The sequence below is a fragment of the Hyla sarda genome, chromosome 5 (assembly GCF_029499605.1).
Source record: "Hyla sarda isolate aHylSar1 chromosome 5, aHylSar1.hap1, whole genome shotgun sequence".
NCBI classification, from domain to species: domain Eukaryota; kingdom Metazoa; phylum Chordata; class Amphibia; order Anura; family Hylidae; genus Hyla; species Hyla sarda.
In genome coordinates this window covers 264,583,412-264,606,291 of record NC_079193.1, presented here as the reverse complement: position 1 = coordinate 264,606,291, position 22,880 = coordinate 264,583,412, and the positions used below count along the sequence as shown (strand labels likewise).

The 22,880-nt window shown below is 43.6% G+C and overlaps 1 protein-coding gene across 2 annotated transcripts in view; it reads left to right on the top strand.

Annotated features, from left to right (window-relative positions):
* Window positions 1-22,880, top strand: part of SMCHD1 (structural maintenance of chromosomes flexible hinge domain containing 1) — a 449,735-nt gene that overhangs the window by 18,085 nt on the left and 408,770 nt on the right. For both annotated transcript variants that reach the window (XM_056521656.1, XM_056521657.1), the window contains exon 2: window positions 5,111-5,186. In XM_056521656.1, coding sequence (XP_056377631.1) covers window positions 5,111-5,186 — 76 coding nt within the window. The remainder of the gene's footprint in view (window positions 1-5,110; window positions 5,187-22,880) is intronic.

Genomic DNA, 22,880 nt, shown 5'->3' with positions numbered 1-22,880 from the left:
CTTGCTTCTTGCGAAATTCCCTTATGGGCAGAACTCAGGTTTCCGGCCTTCTCAGCTATCTTCAGTCCGGCCGTCCTGGGATGTGGTCTTCTCAGCCGGTCCTCAGACGTCCAAGGCCCCAGTGGTCCCTACATCCAGGGGTGTTTGCAGTGATCTGCAACCCCTGGGCCGCTCCAGGCGTGGGCCTCTGCTGTCCCGCCAAACCAAAGCGTTCCTCTCTCTTGGTCGGGCTTTGCCCTACCTTATCTGTTTCCTCCCCTTCATCTCTTTTCGGGGTCCTGAGGAAACTCACAGTGGGGCGTTTACGCCATTCTCGTGGCCCAGGCTGGCTCCGGTGGGCGTGGTACGTCGTCGTGGTCAGACTCCTATACGACTTAACGCTGCGCCTTCCCTATTGTCCAGACCTTATCTCAGGTCTCCTGTGCCACCCCTATTAACCGTCTCTGCTTTTGACGGTGTGGCGGTTGAGACAGCGGTTCTGAGGACCCGCGATTTCTCTTCCCAAGTGGTTCACACCATGCTGAGGGCTCACTAGCCTTCCTCTGCAAGATTTACCACCATACCTGGTGGTCTTATTTTTGTTGGTGTGAAACTCAGGCTTTTTTTCCGGTCGTGGTTTTCTATTCCCGACCCCTTTCCAGTCGGGGCTGGCCCAAGGGTTTGTTTTCAGCTCCCTTAAGGGTCAAGGTTTGGCTCTTTCCATTATGTTTTCAACATCCTCTGGCTTTCAATTATCATATCCGAACCTGGTTCAGGGAGTGGCACAAGATGCCCCTCCTTATTAGTCCCTTTCTTTCCCTTGGGACTTATACTTGGTCTAAGGTGCCCTGCAAGGCGCCCCCTTTTGAACCTTTCAGGGACATTTCTCTTCACCTCCTTCCCCGGAAGGTGGCGTTCCTTATTGCTCTTACCTCTGTTAGGAGGGTGTCAGAGCTGGTAGCTCTCTGATGCCATTCTCCCGTCCTGGTTGTACGAGGACAAGTTGTTTTCCGTCCAATAAGGACACTCATTTTCATCTCAATGAGGACATCGTCCTGCCGTCCCTTTGTCCGGCCCCTTCTCATCCTTTAAGCGTTTGTTCCAAATCTGGTTGTGGTGAGGGCTGTTCGGACTTATCTCTGTCACTCTTTCCTTTCGGCAGTTTGACTCCCGCTTTTTTGTTTCCCGGAAGGTTGTCGGACAGAACAACCTGCTTCTACGACCAAGGTTCAGGGTTTTGGCTCATTTCACCCGTTTTTCGGGGCATCCTGGGCCCTCTGCTTCGTGGCTTCGGCCTTGCAGTTCTGTAAGACGTCCGCGTGGTCGTCTTTGCACTCTTTCTCAAGGTGCTACCAGATTTATACCTTCTCATCAGTTGATGCTACTCTGGACTGTAAGATGTTGCAGATGGCGGTGGTCCCACCGTCCACCTGTCTGATTCCTTCCCCACTCAAGGGACGGCTTTGGTACGTCCCATGGTCTGTGTCCCCCAAGGGAGCCGATAGAGAAAAGGAGATTTTTTATGCTTACAGTAAAATCTCTTTCTCGAAGGATCCATTGGAGGACACAGCTCCCACCCTTTTTCTGGTGTTCCTACTTCAGTTATCTGTCCGAAGGTGTGTTCAGTTGCCTTTTTTTTCTGATTGCTCGGACAGTTTGTGGTTTTCTCTTGACCTGTCGGTCTTCTACTATTGCTCTGGGACTAAAACTGATTACCTCAGGTGCCTGTGGGCGGGTATACCCTGCTGGGAGGAGCCGACTTTTCTTGTTGCCATAGTGTTGAACCTCCTAGTGACAGCAGCATACACCCATGGTAAGCATAAAAAAAAATCTCCTTTTTGCACATCTGACCACTGTCCCTTTAAGCATTAATAACTCTGGGATGTTTTTACCTTTCATTGTGATTCCGAGATTTTTTTGTGACATATTCTACTTTATGTTAGTGGTAACATTTTGTCGATACTTGCATAATTTCTTGGTGAAAAATTCCAAAATTTGATGGAAAAAATGGAAAATTTTGAATTTTTTTTTTTTTTACTTTGAAACTCTCTGCTTATAAGGAAAATAGACATTCCAAATAAATTACCGTATTTATCGGCGTATAACACGCACTTTTTAGGCTAAAATTTTTAGCCTAAAGTCTGTGTGCGTGTTATACGCCGATACACCCCCAGGAAAGGCAGGGGGAGAGAGGCCGTCGCTGCCCGCTTCTCTCCCCCTGCCTTTCCTGGGGTCTAGAGCGCTGCTGTCGGCCCTTCTCACCCCCTGGTTATCGGTGCCGCTGCCCGTTCTGTCCCCCTGACTATCTGTGCCGGCGCCGACAGCCAGGGGGAGAGAAGGGGCAGCGGCACCCAGTGCCGCTGCCCCTTCTCTCCCCCTGGCTGTTGGCGCCGCTTCTGTCCCCCTGGCTATCGGCGCCGGCACCGATAGTCAGGGGGACAGAACGGGCAGCGGCGCCGAAAACCAGGGGGCGACAGCAGCGCTCTAGACCCCAGGAAAGGCAGGGGGAGAGAAGCGGGCAGCGACGGCCTCTCTCCCCCTGCCTTTCCTGGGGGTATATCGGGGTATACACGCGCGCACACACGCACCCTCATTTTACCATGGATATTTGGGTAAAAACTTTTTTTTACCCAAATATCCTTGGTAAAATGAGGGTGCGTGTTATAGGCCGGTGCGTGGTATATCCCGATAAATACGGTATATTTTGATTCACATATACAATATGTCTACTTTCTTTGCATCATAAAGTTGACATGTTTTTACTTTTGGAAGACATCAGAGGGTTTCACAGTTCAGCAGCAATTTTCCAATTTTTCACGAAATTTTCAAAATCTGAATTTTTCATGGACCATTTCAGGTTTGAAGTGGATTTGAAGGGCCTTCATATTAGAAGTACCCCATAAATGCCCCATTATAAAAACTGCACCCCTCAAAGGATTAAAAATTACATTCAGTAAGTGTGTTTAACCCTTTAGGTGTTTCACAGGAATAGCAGCAAATTGAAGGAGAAAATTCAAAATCTTAATTTTTTTACACTCGTGCCCTTGTAGACCCAGTTTTAGAATTTTTACAAGGGGTTAAAGGAGAAAAATCTTTAAAATTTGTAACCCAATTTCTCTCAAGTAAGGAAATACCTCATGTGTATGTCAAGTGTTCGGCGGGCGCAGTAGGGGGCTCAGAAGGAAACTAGCAACAATGGAATTTTGGAGAGTGAGTTTTTCTGAAATGGTTTTTGGGGGGCATGTCACATTTAGGAAGCCCATATGGTACCAGAACAGCAGAAAACCCCCACATGGCATACCATTTTGGAAACTGCACCCCTGTAGGCATGTAACATGGGGTCCAGTGAGCCTTAACACTCCACAGGTGTTTGACGACTTTTCGTTAGTCGGATGTGTAAATGAAAACATTTTTTCCCCCGCTAAAGTGCATTCCCCCCCCCCAAATTCGCCATATTAACTAAGGGTAATGGGAGAAAATGCCCCCCCCCCCCCCCCAAAAAAAAATTTGTAACCCCATCTCTTCTGAGTGTGGAAACCCCATGTTAGGGCGTAAAATGCTCTGCGGGCCAACTACAATGCTCAGAAGAAGAGTCACATTTGGCTTTTGGGTAGCCAAAATTTAGCTGCAATTTTTTTGGGGGGAGGGGCATGTCTCATTTGGGAAGCCCCTATGGTGCCAGAAAAGCAAAAAAAAAAACACATGGCATCCTATTTTGAAACCTACACCCCTCAAGGAATGTAACAAGGGGTACAGTCACAGGTGTTTGACGACTTCTTCTTAAAGTTGGATGTGTAAATGAAAAAAAAAAAATGTTTTCACTAAAATGCTTTTTTTCCCCAAATTTTACATTTTTACAAGGGGTAATAAGAGAAAGTGACCCCCAACATTTGTAACCCCATTTCTTGAGTGTGGAAATACTCCATGTGTGGACATCAAATGCTCTGCTGGCGCACTACAATGCTCAGAAGAGAAGGACCGCCATTGAGCTTTTGGAATGGGAATTTGTGGAAGTCAGGGGCCATGTGCGTTTACCAGTGGGGACCCTTCCACATGTGACCCCATTTTGGAAACTGCGTCCCTCACAGAATTTAAAGGGGTACTCCGGTGCTTAGACATCTTATCCCCTATCCAAAGGATAGGGGATAAGATGCCTGATTGCTGGAGTCCTGCCGCTGGGGACCCCCGTGTGACATCACGCTCCGCCCCTCAATGCAAACCTACGGGAGGGGGCGTGATAGACTCCCCCTCCCGTAGGCTTGCATAGAGGGGCGGAGCGTGACTTCACACACCACCGGCTGTGTGGTCGCCGGTAATCAGACCCGGAGCGAACACGCTGCGGGGACTGATTACAAACTGGGTGCTGCGTGCAAGATCCCCGGGGTCCCCAACGGCGGCACTCCCGCTATCAGGCATCTTATCCCCTATCCTTTGGATAGGGGATATGATGTCTAAGCACCGTAGTACCCACTTAATAAGGGGTGTAGTGAGTATTTACACCCCACTGACGTTTGACAGATCTTGGGAACAGTGGGCTGAGCAAATGAAAAATTACATTTTTCATTTTCATGGACCACTGTTCCAAACATCTGTCTGACACCTGTAAATGCTCACTGTACCCCTTATTACATTCTATGAGGGGTGTAGTTTCCAAAATGGGGTCACATGTGTTTTTTTTTCCAATGTTCTGGCACTATGGGGGCTTTGTAAACACACGTGGCCTTCAATTCTGGACAAATTTTCTCTTCAAAAGCCCAATGCCGCTCCTTCTCTTCCGAGCATTCTATTGCACTCGCAGAGCACTTTACATCCACATATGGGGTATGTTCTTACTCAGAAGAAATAGGGTTACAAATTTTGGGGGGCTTTTTTCTTATTTTTCCCTTGTGAAAATGAAAAATTTAGGGTAACACCAGCATTTTGACACAATATACACAGTTACTTTTCTTTGAATGTTTGGACTGTCATGCATTTTTGGTATTTTATACGATTGTCTTAGATCTTGTGTTTCAGACAAGGAACCCTAATAATTCCATAGCACTGTATTGGTGCAATTAGATTTATAATCTTTTTTTTTTTTTTTTATTTAAGTTTATAATACTTTTTAAATTTTTTTTTTTTTTTTTACTAGGCTTTTAGCATCAATCCAAGTGAAAAGTTTGTCATCTCAACAACAAATAGAGAAGAACTGACAGACACAAACTTTAGTAAGTATTTGATTTGCATTATTTGTGTCCCTGGAAAAGATAAAATGTAGTTATAATGATATATTGGAGAAATTATTAAAGAAAAAGTATTATGGAAGACAACTTATCCCGAGCACTTGGGGCGTGCACTCTGAGAAGCTGCCTGCTCCCTTCTTCCTTGCCTTCAATTTGTAATGCATTTACTGCTAAAGTGCAGTTTTAAAGAGTACCTCTCATTATCTTGATAAATGTAGTAATCCTCCTAGCTCACTGCCTCCATCATGATAAACCACCCTATGCCTTTATCTTTTATTATTTTTTTTGTGTTATACCTTGAAATTGCTCTGTATTTTCTGCTCAGCTTCTGGTTTAGGTTCATAGAATGAGAAGGGGCGTTACCCAGCAGGTGTGACCTCATCTGTGAAGCCATACAGCGGAGAACTTCCCCCTCACCATGCTACCAAATGCCAGTGTGCAGTTTAGTGTGAGAGGAGCTATGATTGTTTAAAGCTGGACCCCCTTCAGCATTCCAGACTGCATTTCCTGTGTTTGGACCTCCGCCAGACCTGCAGGAGTCCAAAGTCTGTTGAAAAGATGGGAGGGAAATGTGCTCTGAACAAGTAGGGAGACACCTAGTGGCAGCTTTTTTAAACATAAATAAAACCTAGAAAACTTCATTTTTTAATATTTTTTTTAAACAAAGTACATTAGAAAGTATTTTATTTACCATAGGGAGTGCAATAGCAAAAATTAGTTTTAATGAGTGCCCATTTAAGGGTAGGGTCATGTGTCACATTTTTCTATATATTTTGTGCTGTCTATTTTACCACCCATTAAAGTCAGTAAGTAGCAAAATACACAGCTGATTTTGCTACCCATTGACTTCAACTACACTGCAAAATATGGCATGTGTAACCTTACTTGGTTTGTTCCAGAAGAAAGAGAAGCCACCGCAATTTTATTTTTTGTAGTTCGGTATGCCACAATCTGTTTCACTACCAGAATAATGGAGATCAGGCAGTGAAAAGGAGATGTATTAATTTTTTTAACTTGCCATAACACCTCTTGTAGCCTTCAATGGGGGACACATTAGACCGAGGGTATTATGCTGCTGCCACTAGGCAAAAAGAGGTCTCTCACAGGGCCCATGTGATATAACATAAAATATATACATAATGTTAAATAAACAATTTATATAAAAGTACAGACCTGTAAGACATGTCCATTGTGCATGGAAGGACACTCTTCAATAGATATACCGTATATATTACAGTATAAGCTGAGTTCTTCAGCATGATTTTTCGTGCTGAAAACGCCCCCCTCGGCTTATACTCGAGTGAACTCTCCGCCTGTCAATCCCTTCATCAGTGGTCTTCAACCTGCGGACCTCCAGATGTTGCAAAACTACAACTCCCAGCATGCCCGGGAGTTGTAGTTTTGAAACATTTGGAGGTCCGCAGGTTGAAGACCACTGCGCGGGCCTTTGTCATCATCCAAACCCCCCCCCCCCCCATTTAGTTTTCTACTCCCTTCTGTGGGAAGGAAGGGTGAGCTGGTCCGGGCCATCTATGCTTCAGGGACCGTCCGGCGGGGAGGGTTAGTCGTTCCGGGCTGTTCATTTTCACCGGGAGGCCCTCTTCTCCGCTCGCTCCGGGCCGGCCCCGGACTAGTGACGTTGCCTTGACGACGACGCATCATCGTCAAGGCAACGTCACTAGTCCGGGGCCGGCCCGGAGCGAGCGGAGAAGAGGGCCTCCCGGTGAAAATGTACAGCCCGGAACGACTAACCCTTCCCACCGGACGGTCACTGCAGCATAGATGGTCCGGACCAGCTCACCCTTCCTTCCCACCAAGGGGAGGTGAGTAGAAAACTAAAGGGGGGGGGGGGGGGTCTGGATGATGATGAAGGCCCGCACAGTGGTCTTCAACCTGCGGACCTCCATGCATGGGAGTTGTAGTTTTGAAACATCTGGAAGTCCGCGGTAGAGATGAGCGAACTTACAGTAAATTCGACTCGTCACAAACTTCTCGGCTCGGCGGTTGCTGACTTTTCCTGCATAAATTAGTAAAGCCTTCAGGTGCTCCCGTGGGCTGGAAAAGGTGGATACAGTCCTAGGAGACTCTTTCTTAGGACTGTATCCACCTTTTCCAGCCCACCGGAAAGCTGAACTAATTTATGCAGGAAAAGTCAGCAACCGCCGAGCTGAGAAGTTCGTGGTTGAAGACCACTGAGGGGATTGACAGGCGGTGATGATGAAAGGGGGGGGGATGATGATGACGGGGGTGAAAATGAGGGGGATGATAACGGGGGTGAAAATGACAGGGGGATGATGACTGGGGTGAAAATGACAGGGGGATGATGGCAGGGGTGAAAATGACAGGGAGATGATGACGGGGGTATGGATGATGACATTGGGGGGGGGGGTGATGTATTTCCCACAAAAGGCTTATAATCGAGTCAATAACTTTTCCTGGGTTTTTGGGGTGAAATTAGGGGCCCCGGCTTATATTCGGGTCGGCTTATACTCGAGTATATATGGTAGCTGCAAAAGTTCACATTCAGTAGCAGTTCGTATTCAATAGTACGATATCCGATTTACTAGTGGTACCATGTACCGCTCACCATTCCTTGTATGTTCACCATCCACCGCTCTTTGTGAAAACTTTGTTAATGCATGCAGCAGTTGCTGGTATACAGTAGATCTGCGATGTAACAATATCCAGCCACGGTGCTTCGAATCGGGCATGTGTAGATGGTAAATGCAAGCGGCATCTGACGTAACTCAGTCAGCTGGTTTGTTTCAGCTACGACCGGCAGCCGAGAAGCGCTGATGGTTTGAAGTGCTGGAGGCACACAGTGGTATGTGGAATAGTACCTGGCAGGGTACGCAGATGGAAATGTGCAATAGTGAGCAAAATAGTACCTGGCAGGGTACACACATAAAGGTGGCTGGAACAGTTGAATGACTAAAGCGGCAAGATATTCAGCACAGCAGGATGTTAAGTATAATAGCCGTCAGCCAATATGGAATATCGCAATCCAGGAGATGCTTCTAAATGGAAAGTCCTTCCTTAGCACCTTGTTCAGACAATGCAAACAGGCCAAATGTGTTTCGGGGCATGGACAAGTGTGTACTAACCCCTTCCTCAGTGGCTGAAGAATGATATACTCGGATAACAGGTCATTTTTGTATACAACCATGATTAACCCCTTAAGGACCAGGCCATTTTACACCTTAGGACCGGAGCGTTTTTTGAACATCTGACCACTGTCACTTTAAACATTAATAACTCTGGAATGCTTTTACCTATCATTCTGATTCCGAGATTGTTTTTTCGTGACATATTCTACTTTATGTTATTGGTAAAATTTTGTCGATACTTGCATCGTATCATAGTGAAAAATTTCAAAATTTGCTGAAAAAATTGAAAATTTTGCATTTTTCGAACTTTGAAGCTCTCTGCTTGTAAGGAAAATGGATATTACAAATTAAAAAAATTTTTATTCACAAATACAATATGTCTACTTTATGTTTTCATCATAAAATTAATGAGTTTTTACTTTTGGAAGACACCAGAGGGCTTCAAAGTTCAGGTGCAATTTTCCAATTTTTCACAAAATTTTCAAACTCACTATTTTTCAGGGACCAGTTCAGGTTTGAAGTGGATTTGAAGGGTCTTCATATTAGAAATACCCCACAAATGACCCCATTATAAAAACTGCACCCCCCAAAGTATTCAAAATGACATTCAGTCAGCGTTTTAACCCTTAAGGTGTTTCACAGGAATAGCAGCAAAGTGAAGGAGAAAATTCACCATCTTCATTTTTTACACTCGCATGTTCTTGTAGACCAAATTTTTGAATTTTTACAAGGGGTAAAAAGAGAAAATTTATACTTATATTTGTAGCCCAATTTCTCTCGAGTAAGCACATACCTCATATGTCTATGTAAAGTGTTCGGCGGGCGCAGTAGAGGGCTCAGAAGGGAAGGAGCGACAAGGGAATTTTGGAGAGTACGTTTTTCTGAAATGGTTTTTGGGGGGCATGTTGCATTTAGGAAGCCCCTATGGTACCAGAACAGCAAAAAATCCCCACATGGCATACCATTTTGGAATTAGACCCCTTGGGAAACGTAACAAGGGGTAAAGTGAACCTTAATACCCCACAGGTGTTTCACGACTTTTGCATATGTAAAAAAAAAAAAAAAAAAAAAAAAATTCACTAATGTGTTTCCCCCCAAATTTCACATTTTTGCAAGGGTTAATAGCAGAAAATACCCCCCAAAATTTGTAACCCCATCTCTTCTGAGTTTGGAGGTACCCCATAAGTGGACCTGAAGTGCACTACGGGCGAACTACAATGCTCAGAAGAGAAGGAGTCATATTTGGCTTTTGGAGAGCAAATTTTGGTCGGGGGGCATGTCGCATTTAGGAAGCCCCTATGGTGCCACAACAGCAAAAAACCCTCACATGGCATACCATTTTGGAAACTAGACCCCTTGAGGAACGTAACAAGGAATAAAGTGAGCCTTAATACCCTACAGGGGTTTCACGACTTTTGCATATGTAAAAAAAAAAAAAACATTTTGGAAACTAGACCCCTTGAGGAACGTAACAAGGTGTACAGTGAGCATTTACCCCCCACTGGTGTCTGTTAGAACTTTGGAACAGTGGGCTGTACAAAATTTTTTATTTGCACAGCCCACTCTTCCAAAAGATCTGTCATACACCTGTGGGGTGTAAATTCTCACTTCACCCCTCATTATATTCCGTGAGGGGTGTAGTTTCCGAAATGGGGTCACATGTGGGTTTGTTTTTTTTTGAGTTTGTCAAAACCGCTGTAACAATCAGCCACCCCTGTGCAAATCACCTCAAATGTACATGGTGCACTCTCCCTTCTGGGCCTTGTTGTGCGCCCCCAGAGAAGTTTGCGCCCACTTATGGGGTATCTCCGTACTCGGGAGAAATTGCATTACAAATTTTGGGGGGCGTTTTTCCCTTTTACCTCTTGTCAAAATGAAAAGTAAAGGGCAACACCAGCGTGTTAGTGTAAAAAAATTATTTTTTTACACGAACACGCTGTTGTTGACCCCAACTTCACCTTTTCATAAGGGGTTAAAGGAGAAAAATCCCCCCAAAATTTGTAACACAATTTCTCCCGAGTACGGAGATACCCCATATGTGGCCCTAAACTGTTGCCTTGAAATACGACAGGGCTCTGAAGTGAGAGCACCATTCGCATTTGAGGCCTGAATTAGGGATTGCATAGGGGTGGACATAGGGGTATTCTACGCCAGTGATTCCCAAACAGGGTGCCTCCAGCTGTTGCAAAACTCCCAGCATGCTTGGACAGTCAACTGCTGTCCAGCAATACTGGGAGTTGTTGTTTTGCAACAGCTGGAGGCTCCATTTTGGAAACAGTGGCGTACCGGATGTTTTTCATTTTTATTGGGAGGAGAGGGGGGCTGTGTAGGGGTATGTGTATATGTAGTGTTTTTTTACTTTTTATTTTATTTTGTGGTAGTGTAGTGTAGTGTTTTTAGGGTACAGTCACACTGGCGGGGGATTACAGCGAGTTCCCGCTGCGAGTTTGAGCTGCCGCGCAAAATTTGCTGCATCGCAAACTTGCAGCCTGATACTCGCTGTAAGCCCCCTGCCCATGTGAATGTACCCTGTACATTCACAGGGGGGGGACCTCCAGCTGTTACAAAACTACAACTCCCAGCGTGCACAGTTTATCAGTGCATGCTGGTAGTTATAGTTTTGCAACAGCTGGAGGCACACGGTTGGGAAACACTGAGTTAGGAAACAGACAATGTTTCCCAACCAGTGTGCCTCCAGTTGTTGCAAAACCACAACTCCCAGCATTCTCAGACATGCTGGGAGTAGTAGTTCGGCAACATCTTTAGAGCCAGATGTTGCCGAACTACAACTCCCAGCATGCTGGGAGTTGTAGTTTTGCAACATCTGGAGGACTACAGTTTGCAGACCACTAATACAGTGGTTCCCAATCTGTGCCCTTCCAGATGTTGCAAAACTAGAACTCCCAGTATGCCAAAACTGTCCAGGCATGCTGGGAGTTGTAGTTCTGCAACATCTGAAGGGCCAGATGTTACAGAACTACAACTCCCAGCATGCCTGGACAGTAAGGGCATGCTGAGGATGTGTAGTTTTGCAACATCTGGAAGGGCACAGTGGTCTCCAAACTGTGGACCTCCAGATGTTGCAAAACTGCAACTCCCAGCATGCCCAGACGCCAAGGGCTGTCTGGGCATGCTGGGAGTTGTAGTTTACAGGGTCCCAATACAGCAATGCATGTCGCTTTACGGCGACGTGCATTGCTGTAAAGGGCCCGACCGCGGCTGAAGATCTACTCACCTGTCGCCGCCGCCGCCATCTTCCTCGCCGGGATCCGAGTCTTCAGGGACGAGGTAAGTACCGGGGCCGGTCCCCAGCACTCCCCCGTCCCCCGCTGCGTCCTCCGGTCTTCCTCCCGTCCTCTCCGGACTTCAAGGGGCCGGGCAGGACGGGAGGAAGTAACCGCCCCCCCCTCCTGCGATTGGTCGGTTAGTTAACCGACGGATCGCAGGGGATCGGAGGAGGTGGTAGGCTTGCCACCTCGCTCCGATACTTCAGCATGGTCCTGCCTGTCTGTGACAGCCGGGATCATGCGAAATTACCGGGCGGTCGGGTCCCAGAGACCCGATCAGCCCGGTATCGCCGCAGATCGCAAGGGCGATTTCCCTTGCGATTTGCGGCGATCGCCGACATGGGGGGCCTACATGGCCCCCCTCGGCGTTTGCCCTGGATGCCTGCTGAAGGATTTCAGCAGGCATCCAGTTCCGATCTCTGCCCGGCGAGCGGCAGAGACCGGAAATACAACAGGACGTTCTCTAACGTCCTTGGGCATTAAAGCCCAGGTAGTGAGGACGTTAGAGAACGTCCTATGTCCTTAAAAGGTTAATCAGCTGGGAGTTGGGAAATTTTGTTGCTCATTCAAAACATAGCGTGGATCATCAAAACATAGCATGGATCATCAAAACATGGCATGGATCGTTAAAGGAAAACTGTCACTTGTTTTCTCCCGCTCTTCTCTACATGATTAGAACAAGCCCTACCTTGTCCGGATCTGCGCTGCCGTTCTCTCGCAATTGTAGTTTTATTATCTGTTGAAATCTTCCTGTAACTGGCACGGCCGGGGCTTCGGCGCATATGAATATTCATCCCCACTCCCCTCCAGTTAGGAGCGGCAAAGAGAAGGAGAACTGGGGGGGGGGATGAATATTCATAAGCGGCTCTGACGTCTGTGCCAGTTAAGCGCCGAAGCCCCGCTCGTACCAATTACAGGAATATTTCAACAGAAAATAAAACTACAATTGCGGGAGAACAGCGGCGCAGATGCGGACAAGGTAGGGCTCGTTTTAATCAGCGTCTCCCGCACTATCCACCAGTACCTGTGGATAGTGTGGGAGAAAACAAGTGACAGTTTTCCTTTAATAGATGGAGTTATAATGCAAACCAAATATATGAATAAAGTCCTGTAATGGACAGAATCATATCCATACAAGTAAAATGAAAAAAATATAAAAAAAAATTAAATAAAATAAGTCACAATTCACATACTAGATGTGATTTTAATGTGGTTTCAGACTCGAACTTAAATAAAGAAATAAAAATGAAGAAATAAAAATAAATAGCATTATCCACATGATTAAAACAAGCCCTACAGTGTCCGGATCTACGCTGCCGTTCCCCTGCAATTGTAGTTTTATTATCTGTTGAAATCTTCCTGTAACTGGAACCGCTGGGGCTTAGAGTTGTAGTTTTGAAACATCTGGAGGTCCACAGGTTGAAGACCACTGCGCTGGCCTTTGTCATCATCCAGACCCCCCTTTAGTTTTCTACTCAGTGGGAAGGTGAAGATATCTGAAAATTAAAAGGAAAAGAAATATGGAAATAAAAATTAATAAATGTAAAAAATTTAAATAAAAGTTAAAATAAAGCTAAAAAATACTTGTTCACACACACACACACACACACACACATATATAGATATAGATATAGATATAGATATAGATATATATATATATATATATATATATATATATATATATATATATATGAATAATTTTTTTTTACCACTATAGAAAACAAAATAGTTCTAAATTGCAGTTAAGTCCCCTAGGTTCCATACTTTTGAATTCGAAAAGTTGGAGACTAAAATCGCATCTAGTAAGTGAATTGTGACTTATTTTATTTATTTCATTTTTCCATTTTACTTTGGATATGATTTTTTTTAATTTTTTTTTATTTATTTTTTTAATTATATTTCACTAACAACAATACAAGACAATCATTAACCTTACCCATAGTACCTGGGGATGGCAACACAAAATACATAAGAAAGAAACATAAAATAAATCATAACCACATTCATTCAGTCCTTTCATACCTACAGATTCCTTACATAGTTAGAACATTCAAACATTACATAGCGTTTTATGACATGACAGTACAAATTTATCTGTTACATTATTCACGGCAGTTCACCTCAACACTTTCCATAATCTCCACTTTTCATGTTTTTTACTCTCCAAATTACTTTGCGCTATCAACCCCTCCAATGTATAGTTCCTCTGCACTACATTCCCAAGTTCCAAGATATCTGGTATCTCCTCTGTTTTCCATTTACTGGCAATTTGACTACGTGCTGCAAATAAAATGTGTGTTGTTAATGTTAGTTCCGAGATTGGCAATGTATTTGTTGTGAGTGAGAGTAGTGCAATTTCTGGGCCCCACCTGATGTTGCGGTTCATTATTCTATTTATGAAACTTCGAATATGACTCCAATATTTTTGGACTACTGGACAATCCCACCATACATGATATAGTGAACCTATTGCTGTTTTACATCTCCAACAATACTTTGACATTTGGGGTGATTTAACTGTACGGGCACCCAATGCCATCTATATAATAACTTCCTAGAAATATCAAAGTGATTAGTACTGTGAGATACTTTAAATGGTAGGTTGAACACAAATTATTTTTAAAATTAATTAAATGTTTATACGCTGGGGATATTCCCTTTTCACCACGTTCAATATTTTGGAAGTAAATTTCATATGGGGTAATTATCTCTTGTTTGTGCCATTTAAGAGAGACCAAAAGGTGTCTTAATTGTAAGTATTTAAAAAAAATATTTTGAAGAAACATTAAATCTATCACAAATTTCACCAAAACTCATTAAAGTACCTTCTTTCTCAATATCTGATAATTTCTCTATAACACGATGCTTCCATTCTTCAAGATTTAAATGAGGGAGCAAGTGTTCCAGAGCTTCCAGTGGTGTTGCAGAGTAAGTAATCTATAAGCCCTTTACTAACCAAGCCTTTCCATGTTTTAATACCTGCTTTAATAGTGGGGGAACGGACGGTGATCGGACCTTTAGAGATCGCTGCAGTCCATAGTACAATATTGGTTGGTTTTTTCAATTGACATGCCTCTGAGAATACCCAGTTTTTATCTTGTTTATTATGCCACCAAAATTTTAACTGATTAAGTATTATGGCATCATAATATATTTTAAAGTCCTGGCACCCCTTTCGCCCCTCATTTATAGGTGCGTATAACGTACTTGCTCTTACTCTGTGTTTACCACCTTTCCAAATGTACCTCAGCACTATAGTTTGTAACTGTTTTAAGCTACCCAATGAGTAATCGGCAAATTCTGAAATAGATATATTACTTTCGGCAGTATAAACATTTTTATTGCCGCTATTCGGCCTATCCAGGACCAAGGTAATTTGGAGTATGTCTCCAGAGTCTCCTTTTATATTCAAGATTAATGGATTAAAATTTTGAGTAGATAAATGATTCAAATCCGAACACAATCTTATCCCCAAAGAAGTAATATTTTCATTAGCCCAATTTAATGTGTGTAAACTCCTTAATTGATGTTCTATATCTGGCTCCATAATGATAGGTAATATAGTTGATTTATCAAAATTAATCTGAGAAGGATTGAATAATGTCCATCACTGCTGGAAGAGAGCTTTGTACCGATGTCAGTGCCATCAGCACGTCATCGGCATATAGGCCTATTTTATGCTCAGTAGATGCTATCTTTACTCCGGAAATTAAGTTTGAAGTTCGTATCAATTCTGCCAAGGGTTCAATACTAATAGTAAATAATAAAGGTGAATTAGGACAACCTTGGCGGGTACCATTATATATGTAAAAATTTTTTGAGATAGCTCCTCCTACATAAAAGCGTGCCGATGGCTCTGAATACATCGCCATTACCGAGCCAACAAAACTTTTGGGACGTCCATATCTACCCAAAGCTTCCCTCAAATAATCCCAGTTGACCCGGTCGAATGCCTTCTCCGCGTCAAGAGACAATAGGAGAGAAGGCATCCGACAGAGTCACGCCTACGCAATGACATTCACAAATCTTCGTGTTTCCTCATATGTTTGACGCCCCTTAACAAAACTGATTGATCGAGATGTACCGTATATGCCGGCGTATAAGACGACTTTGCGTATAAGACGACAGTATAGTTCCCCCCCCCCCCACATTAGGTAGGCAGTATAGTTCCCCTCACATTAAGTTGGCAGTTCCCCCACAATAGGTCAGGAGTTACCCCACATTGGGTCAGCAGTTACCCCACATTGGGTCAGCAGTTACCCCACATTAGTAGGCAGCTCCCCACAATAGTAGGCAGCCCCCCCCCCCACATTTGTAGGCAGCTCCCCCCCCCCCCCCCACACATTTGTAGGCAGCTCCCCCCCCAACAGACATACAGCTTCCAGCCATATACAGTGTATGGCTGCGGGCTGTATGTCTGTACTGGTCTGCCCCCACAGTGTTCCAATCATCGCTCCTCCGGCACGGGTCACCATCTACTGCTATGGCTTATGGACCATAGCAGTAGGTGCCGTGACCGGATCACTTAAGATAGCACGGCCGGTCACTTACCAGGCCCCGGTCAGCGCGCGTCCTCCTGTGGTCCTCCTGGTCCTGCGCTCCTCTGCCTCTATGGTTGTAGGCACGTGACATCACTGACGTCCCGTGCATACAACCATAGAGGCAGAGGAGCGGATCGCAGGAGGACACGCGTCGCTGGGGAATGGTAAGTGACCGGCGGACATCCTTATGTCCCGAAAAGGATTTGAAGGAAGAGGATGCGCGCAGGCTCGGGGACAAGGTAAAGGTATTATGTTCACTGTATTATGTATATGTTCAAGTATTATGTATACTGTTCACCTATACATTATGCCTCCAGCTATCCCAATACAACTCCCAGCATGCCCTGGGAGTTGTAGTGGGGAAGCCTGGAGGGACACTGAATAGATGAACTGAGGGGGAGTGGGTTGAGCGGCGCGATGGGGCCGGGGCGGGGGGGGGGGTCAAGAGTTGCGGGCTGCGCGGCGGGGAGCGGTATGTGCTCCGGTGTTCACCTATACAGTATGCCTCCAGTTGTTTCCCCACTACAACTCCCAGCATGCCCTGACAGCCAATAGATGTCAGGGCAAGCAGGGAATTGCAGTGGGGAAACAGCTGGAGGCACCCTGTATAGGTGAACTACGGGCGGAAGTGTTGGCCCCAGCAGGCATCAGTGACGTGGTGCCTGCTGGGGAAGTCTGCCTGGTGGTGAGCACACTGCCAGGCAGACAAAAAAAGCATTTTTAATATGTAAAAAAAATAAAAAATATAAAAATGAAAGACAAGGAGGGGGTTAGGGATAGATGGGTAATAGGCAGGGACAAAAAAAAGTGGTGGTGGGAGCAACCCTTTAAAGTGTTTTAAGTGCACATATTATTTCTGTTTCAGTTATATCTTTATCCAGTGCCACTATTTGTTAGCTTTGGTGGTGATAATGGTAATAAGAATGATTCAATTGATTCAGGAGTTGGATGACATATATTAGGGTCACTTGGGATATTATACAATTTAGAATAGAAAGTGGAAAAGGAGTCTGCTATTGCCTGAGGATTAACCATTTTAGTTCTATATAAATTTTCTAAATATGTTATTTTTGATTTATTGTGTTTAACTTTCAATTGGCGTGCTAAGTAAACTCCTGACTTATTTGATTGCCCATAATGTTGCAATTTAAGTTGCCTCATAGCTGATTCATATTTATATAAATCCAACAAATGCAAAACTCGGCCCGATGATGATAACCGATCAAGCAAATAAGTGAAGGGCTGCAGCTATTCTGTCTATGCAAATCGGCTATTTCTTCCTGTATTTTTATACTTTTTACTTGTTTGTTTTTTCTTATACGCTGTTTGACTAATTATATAGCCTCTTATATTGGCCTTAAAGGCACACCATAGGATAAAATATGATTATACTGTTCCCTCATTATAATGAAAATACTCCTGTATTTCCTGGGCTAATTTATCCTTAAGATCTGCATTTAATATTATATGTGGGGATGCCCTCCACAAAACTGGCCTATTGTTTACTAAAGAGTCCCGAATGGACACCACAACCAGGGCATGATCTGTGTAGGCTATTGTGCCCACCGATGACCTCTCTAGTAAATCCAATAGTGGCTCCATAACCAAGACATAATCAATCCTGGTGTAGACTCCATGACGGTGGGAATAAAAAGAATAATTTTTTTTTCGGTCGGATGTTGTATTCTCCACACGTCATAGAGACCACACCGGGAAGTGATTTGAAACAGATTTGTTGGTTCAATAATTTTCCTGCTAAAGGTTGAGTCCATTGATGGCCACATTGTTAAATTAAAATCCCCTAAAACAATTACCCTCTCTTTAGGATTGAAGTAATTTTTTGCTATTAAAGAACGAAAAAACTTTGAAACTCTAATAATAGTATATTTTTGATTATTAATTTTACAGATTAAACTTACAAAGCTACCCTTGAGGTAAATTTTTAGCTGTAGTTCAGTAAATATCACTGAGTTTCTTATTAAGGCGAACCCTGCTTTTTTCCCAGGAGCTGGAGCTGCAAAAACATGGGGAAAATATCTATTTTTTAATCTAATATATCTGATTCTTTCAAATGAGTCTCTTGGAGACATATCAGCTTTTGTGCGGCCCGCTTCAGCCCATACTTGACTGCCCATACTCAATGCATCGTGCCCTTTATCGCATGTGGGCGATAAGGCAGTGCCATGCTCCTGTCGCCCAACCTAGAAAAAATGACAAAGGAAAAAGAACCTTAACTAGACTTCTAACTAGAAATAATAGAAAAGACCAGGTCTGGAGAGCTCCAGACCTGTGTCTGCCTCCTACAGACACTAAGCTTAAACAGATTAGCTCTGTGCCAGTGGGCGGGTATATCCTGCTGGGAGGAGCGAACTTCTTTTGCCTAGTGTTAGCGGCATATTACCCATGGTCTCCTGTGTTCCCCAATGAAGCGACCAAGGAAAATTGTATATTCCTTGTTACTGGCTGTATGAGCAGACATGAGCTGCCTTAAAATAAGATAAACATTGCCTCCCCCCCCCACCCCAATGTTTCTTCCATTTTTTTCTGATATATCTGTTACTAGAGACAGTGAACTGTCAGCAGTAGATTCATTGAAACCCTAGTGGCTGAAACTTTAGACACACTTTTGTTGTTAAAGGAGTAGTAGAAAATTAAATGTGTGCATCCAGGCTTGGACTAAAGCTAAAAATGAGAGAACAAAACGTTATTGTGTCTGTTCTACAGTACTTGGTGCATCTCTACTCCCTTTGTTTTGACATGGTCACTCGTTTATAAAATAACATTTTATAAATGTAATCAAAATTACAAGATTTATATTTCAGTTTGCCCAGGGAACAAATCCTGGAAAGCATTGTGTGTGTGTGTGTGTGTGTGTTTTATTACACCCTCTAAATTGATAGAACTACCTTAATCCCTTAACGACCAGACGTAAATGTATGTCCTGGTTTGGCGGGACTTCTCGCACCAGGATGTACATTTACGTCCTGTGTATGACCGGGAGCATCGTAACGGGGCTCGCGTCATACACGGCAGGTTCCGGCTGCTAGGATCACGCAGATGTCCACCATTAACCCCTCAGTATGCCATGATCAATACAGATCACGGCATCTGCGGCAGTGCGGCACTTTGAATGGATGATCGGATGCCGCGGGGATCCGATCATCCAGCATGGCAGCCGGAGGTCCCCTCATCTGGCTCCGGCCGCCTCCCGGGGTCTTCTGCTCTGATCTGAGCAGACCAGAGCAGAAGATCACCGATAATACTGAGCAGTGCTGTGTCCTATACATAGCACTGAACAGTATTAGCAATCAAAGGGTTGCTATAGATAGTCCCCTATGGGGACATAAAAAGTGTAAAATAAAAGTTGAAAAATGTGAAAATAAAAAGTAAAAAAATTTGAAAAATCCCCTATAAAAATGAAAATTGACAATTTTTCCCATTTTACCCCCAAAAAAGCATAAACATTTTTTTTTAGAAACGTATTTGATATCGCAGTGTGCGTAAATGTCTGTACTATCAAGAGATCATGTTAATTATCCCGTACAGTGAATGGCGTAAACGTAGAAATAAAAGTCCAAAAAATGCAGCTTTTTTGTCACATTTTTATTTAAAAAAATAAAAAATCATCTAAAAGTTTTATATATGCAAATGTGGTATCGATAAAAAGTACAGATGACGGCGCAAAAAATGAGCCCTCATACCGCCCTATATATGGAAAAATGAAAAAGTTATAGGTTGTCAAAATAGGGAGATTTTTAGATTACTGATTTTGTACAAAAAGTTTTAGATTTTTTTAAAGCGGTACAAAAATATAGAAGTATGTAGCCATGGGTATCATTTTAATCGTATTGACCCACAGAATAAAGAACACATGTTATTTTTACCATAAGGTGTATAGTGTGAAAACAAAACCCTCCAAAATGTGCAAAATTGTGGTTTTCATTTAAATTTCCTCCCTAAAAATTTTTTTTGGGGGGTTCGCCGTACATTTTATGGTAAAATGAGAGGTTTTGTTACAAAGTACAATTGGTCACGCAAAAAACAAGCCCTGATATGGGTCTCTAGATGGAAATATAAAGGAGTTGTGGATTTTAGGAGGCGAGGAGGAAAAAACAAATGCAAAAATAAAATTGGCCTGGTCCTTAAGGTTAAAATGGGCTTGGTCCTTAAGGGGTTAATACAACATGTGTACCCTTAAATATTGTGCTTAAAATATACAACTCTTCTGTCAGTGAGCCCTTACAAAAAGGAGCAGCATTTTTCTAAACCTGGAGAACCCCTAGTTTGAATGCAGCAAGTTTCCTCTCCGCATTTTTTGTCAATGCTACTATGCATAAACAGCACCACTCCTATCCACAGGTTGTCTGGTATTGCATTTTGGCTCCATTTAAGTGAATAGGACTGTGCTGCAGTAGTGCACACAACATGTGGACAAGATGAGAGATAACAAGCTTATTGGTGGGGGTCTGACCGTTTGGTGTGAAAATGGCCCTGGAATAGAAAGTGCTTCATTCATTTTCTATGAGGCCCCTAAATATTGCAAGAACCCCACCACTCGGCTTGTTGTTCCCTATCTTGTGGATAGGGGATAACTTCTATAGATAGGAATACCCCTTTAACCTCTTAAGGACCAAGGACGTACCGGTACGTCCTTGGTCCTGCTCCCGTGATATAACGCGGGGTTACACGGTAACCCCGCATCATATCATGGCGGGCCCGGCGTCATAGTGAAGCCGGGACCCGCCGCTAATAGTGCGCAGCGCCGATCGCGGCGCCGCGCGCTATTAACCCTTTCGCCGCGCGCTCAGAGCTGAGCCGCGAGGCTAAAAGCGAAAGTGAAACCATGCCGGTTAACTCAGTGGGCTGTTCGGGATAGCCGCGGCGAAATCGCGGCATCCCGAACAGCTTACAGGACAGCGGGAGGGTCCCTACCTGCCTCCTCGCTGTCCTATCGCCGAAAGACTGCTCAGTGCCTGAGATCCAGGCATGAGCAGTCATGCGGCAGAATCATTGATCACTGGTTTCCTATGAGAAACCAGTGATCAATGATAAAGATTAGTGTGTGCAGTGTTAAAGTTCCCTATCGGAGCTATAACACTGCAAAAAAAAAAGTGGAAAAAAAAGTGAATGAATATCATTTAACTCCTCCCCTATTAAGTTTGAATCACCCCCCCTTTTCCCATAAAAAAAAGTCTAAATAAAAATTAACATATATGGTATCACCGCGTGCGGAAATGTCCGAATTATAAAAATATATCATTAATTAAACCGCTCGGTCAATGGCGTGCGCGCAAAAAAATTCCAAAGTCCAAAATAGTGCATTTTTGGTCACCTGTTATATCATTTAAAAATGAATAAAAAGCGATCAATAAGTCCTATCAATGCAAAAATAGTACCGTTAAAAACTTCAGATCACAGCGCAAAAAATGAGCCCTCATACCGCCCCATACACGGAAAAATAAAGTTATAGGGGTCAGAAGATGACAATTTTAAACGTATTAAACGGTGCGGGGGGTGGGGCATTATTGGCTTATGGGCAAGGTAATTGCCGATACCGATAATGCCCAAAATCGTGATTTATCGGCCATACCGATAATCGGTCGATCCCAAATATATATCAAATACTTGGTCACATGTTACTTATATGTTCACTTAAAAAGGATAGTTAATTTAACCCTTAACTACCCCCATTTGTGAGTGTCGGGGGTGCAAAGTCCCATGAAAATCAATGAAAATGTATGTTCCCACATAACTTCTGTATGGCTGGAGATATTTCAATACCTGGTACACATATTACGGGACGGGATAGGAGGTTGGGATATGACAACAATATATGAGGACAGGATATGAAGTCAAAAGCATCCTGTGTTGATTTTCCTCCACAACAAGGATTAGGAAGGAAAAACCGGGCAACGCCGGGTACTCCGCTAGTGTGTGTATGTATGTGTGTGTGTGTGTGTGTATATATATATATATAATATATTGCACATACATACATGCACACACACACACACACATACATACATACAGTGGTCCCTCAACTTACAATGGCCTGAACATACAATGGTTTCAACATACAATGGTCCTTTCTGGACCATTGTAACTTGAAGCCAGACTCAACATACATTTCTATGGACAGTCCAGATCTGCAAAACATGTTAATGGCTGGTAGAACTGACCAAATAGAATGCATGTTCACTGGTACAACACCTGTATCACTGAAGTGTATGCACTGACTGACAGTCTGATAGCGCCTCCCTACAGTACAGGTAGGTATTACATGTTCTGTACTACTCTTTACCTGTGCCACAGTTAGCTGCTCCATTGGACACCACGTAAGGGCGGCTCCATTTAACTTTTTTAGGACATTGCGTGTACTGTACAGGACCCTGAAGAAGTCCTGTCCTCTACATAGACAGTGATTTACAGCTCCCTGCAGCTTTTTCTTACTTTTATATGTAAGGACTTGTTTTATCTTTATTAGTTATCTACTTATTGTTGTTTAATCCTCACTTTTTCCTATTTTTGGATCACATTTTGGTGGCTTCAGAGCCAATTACTAGGTTTCCATAGTTATGGCCTCAACATACAATAGTTTCAACATACAATGGTCGTCCTGGAACCAATTAATATTGTAACTTGAGGGATCACTGTGTGTGTGTGTGTGTGTGTGTGTGTGTATGTGTGTGTATATACAGTACAGACCAAAAGTTTGGAAACACCTTCTCATTCAGAGTTTTCTTT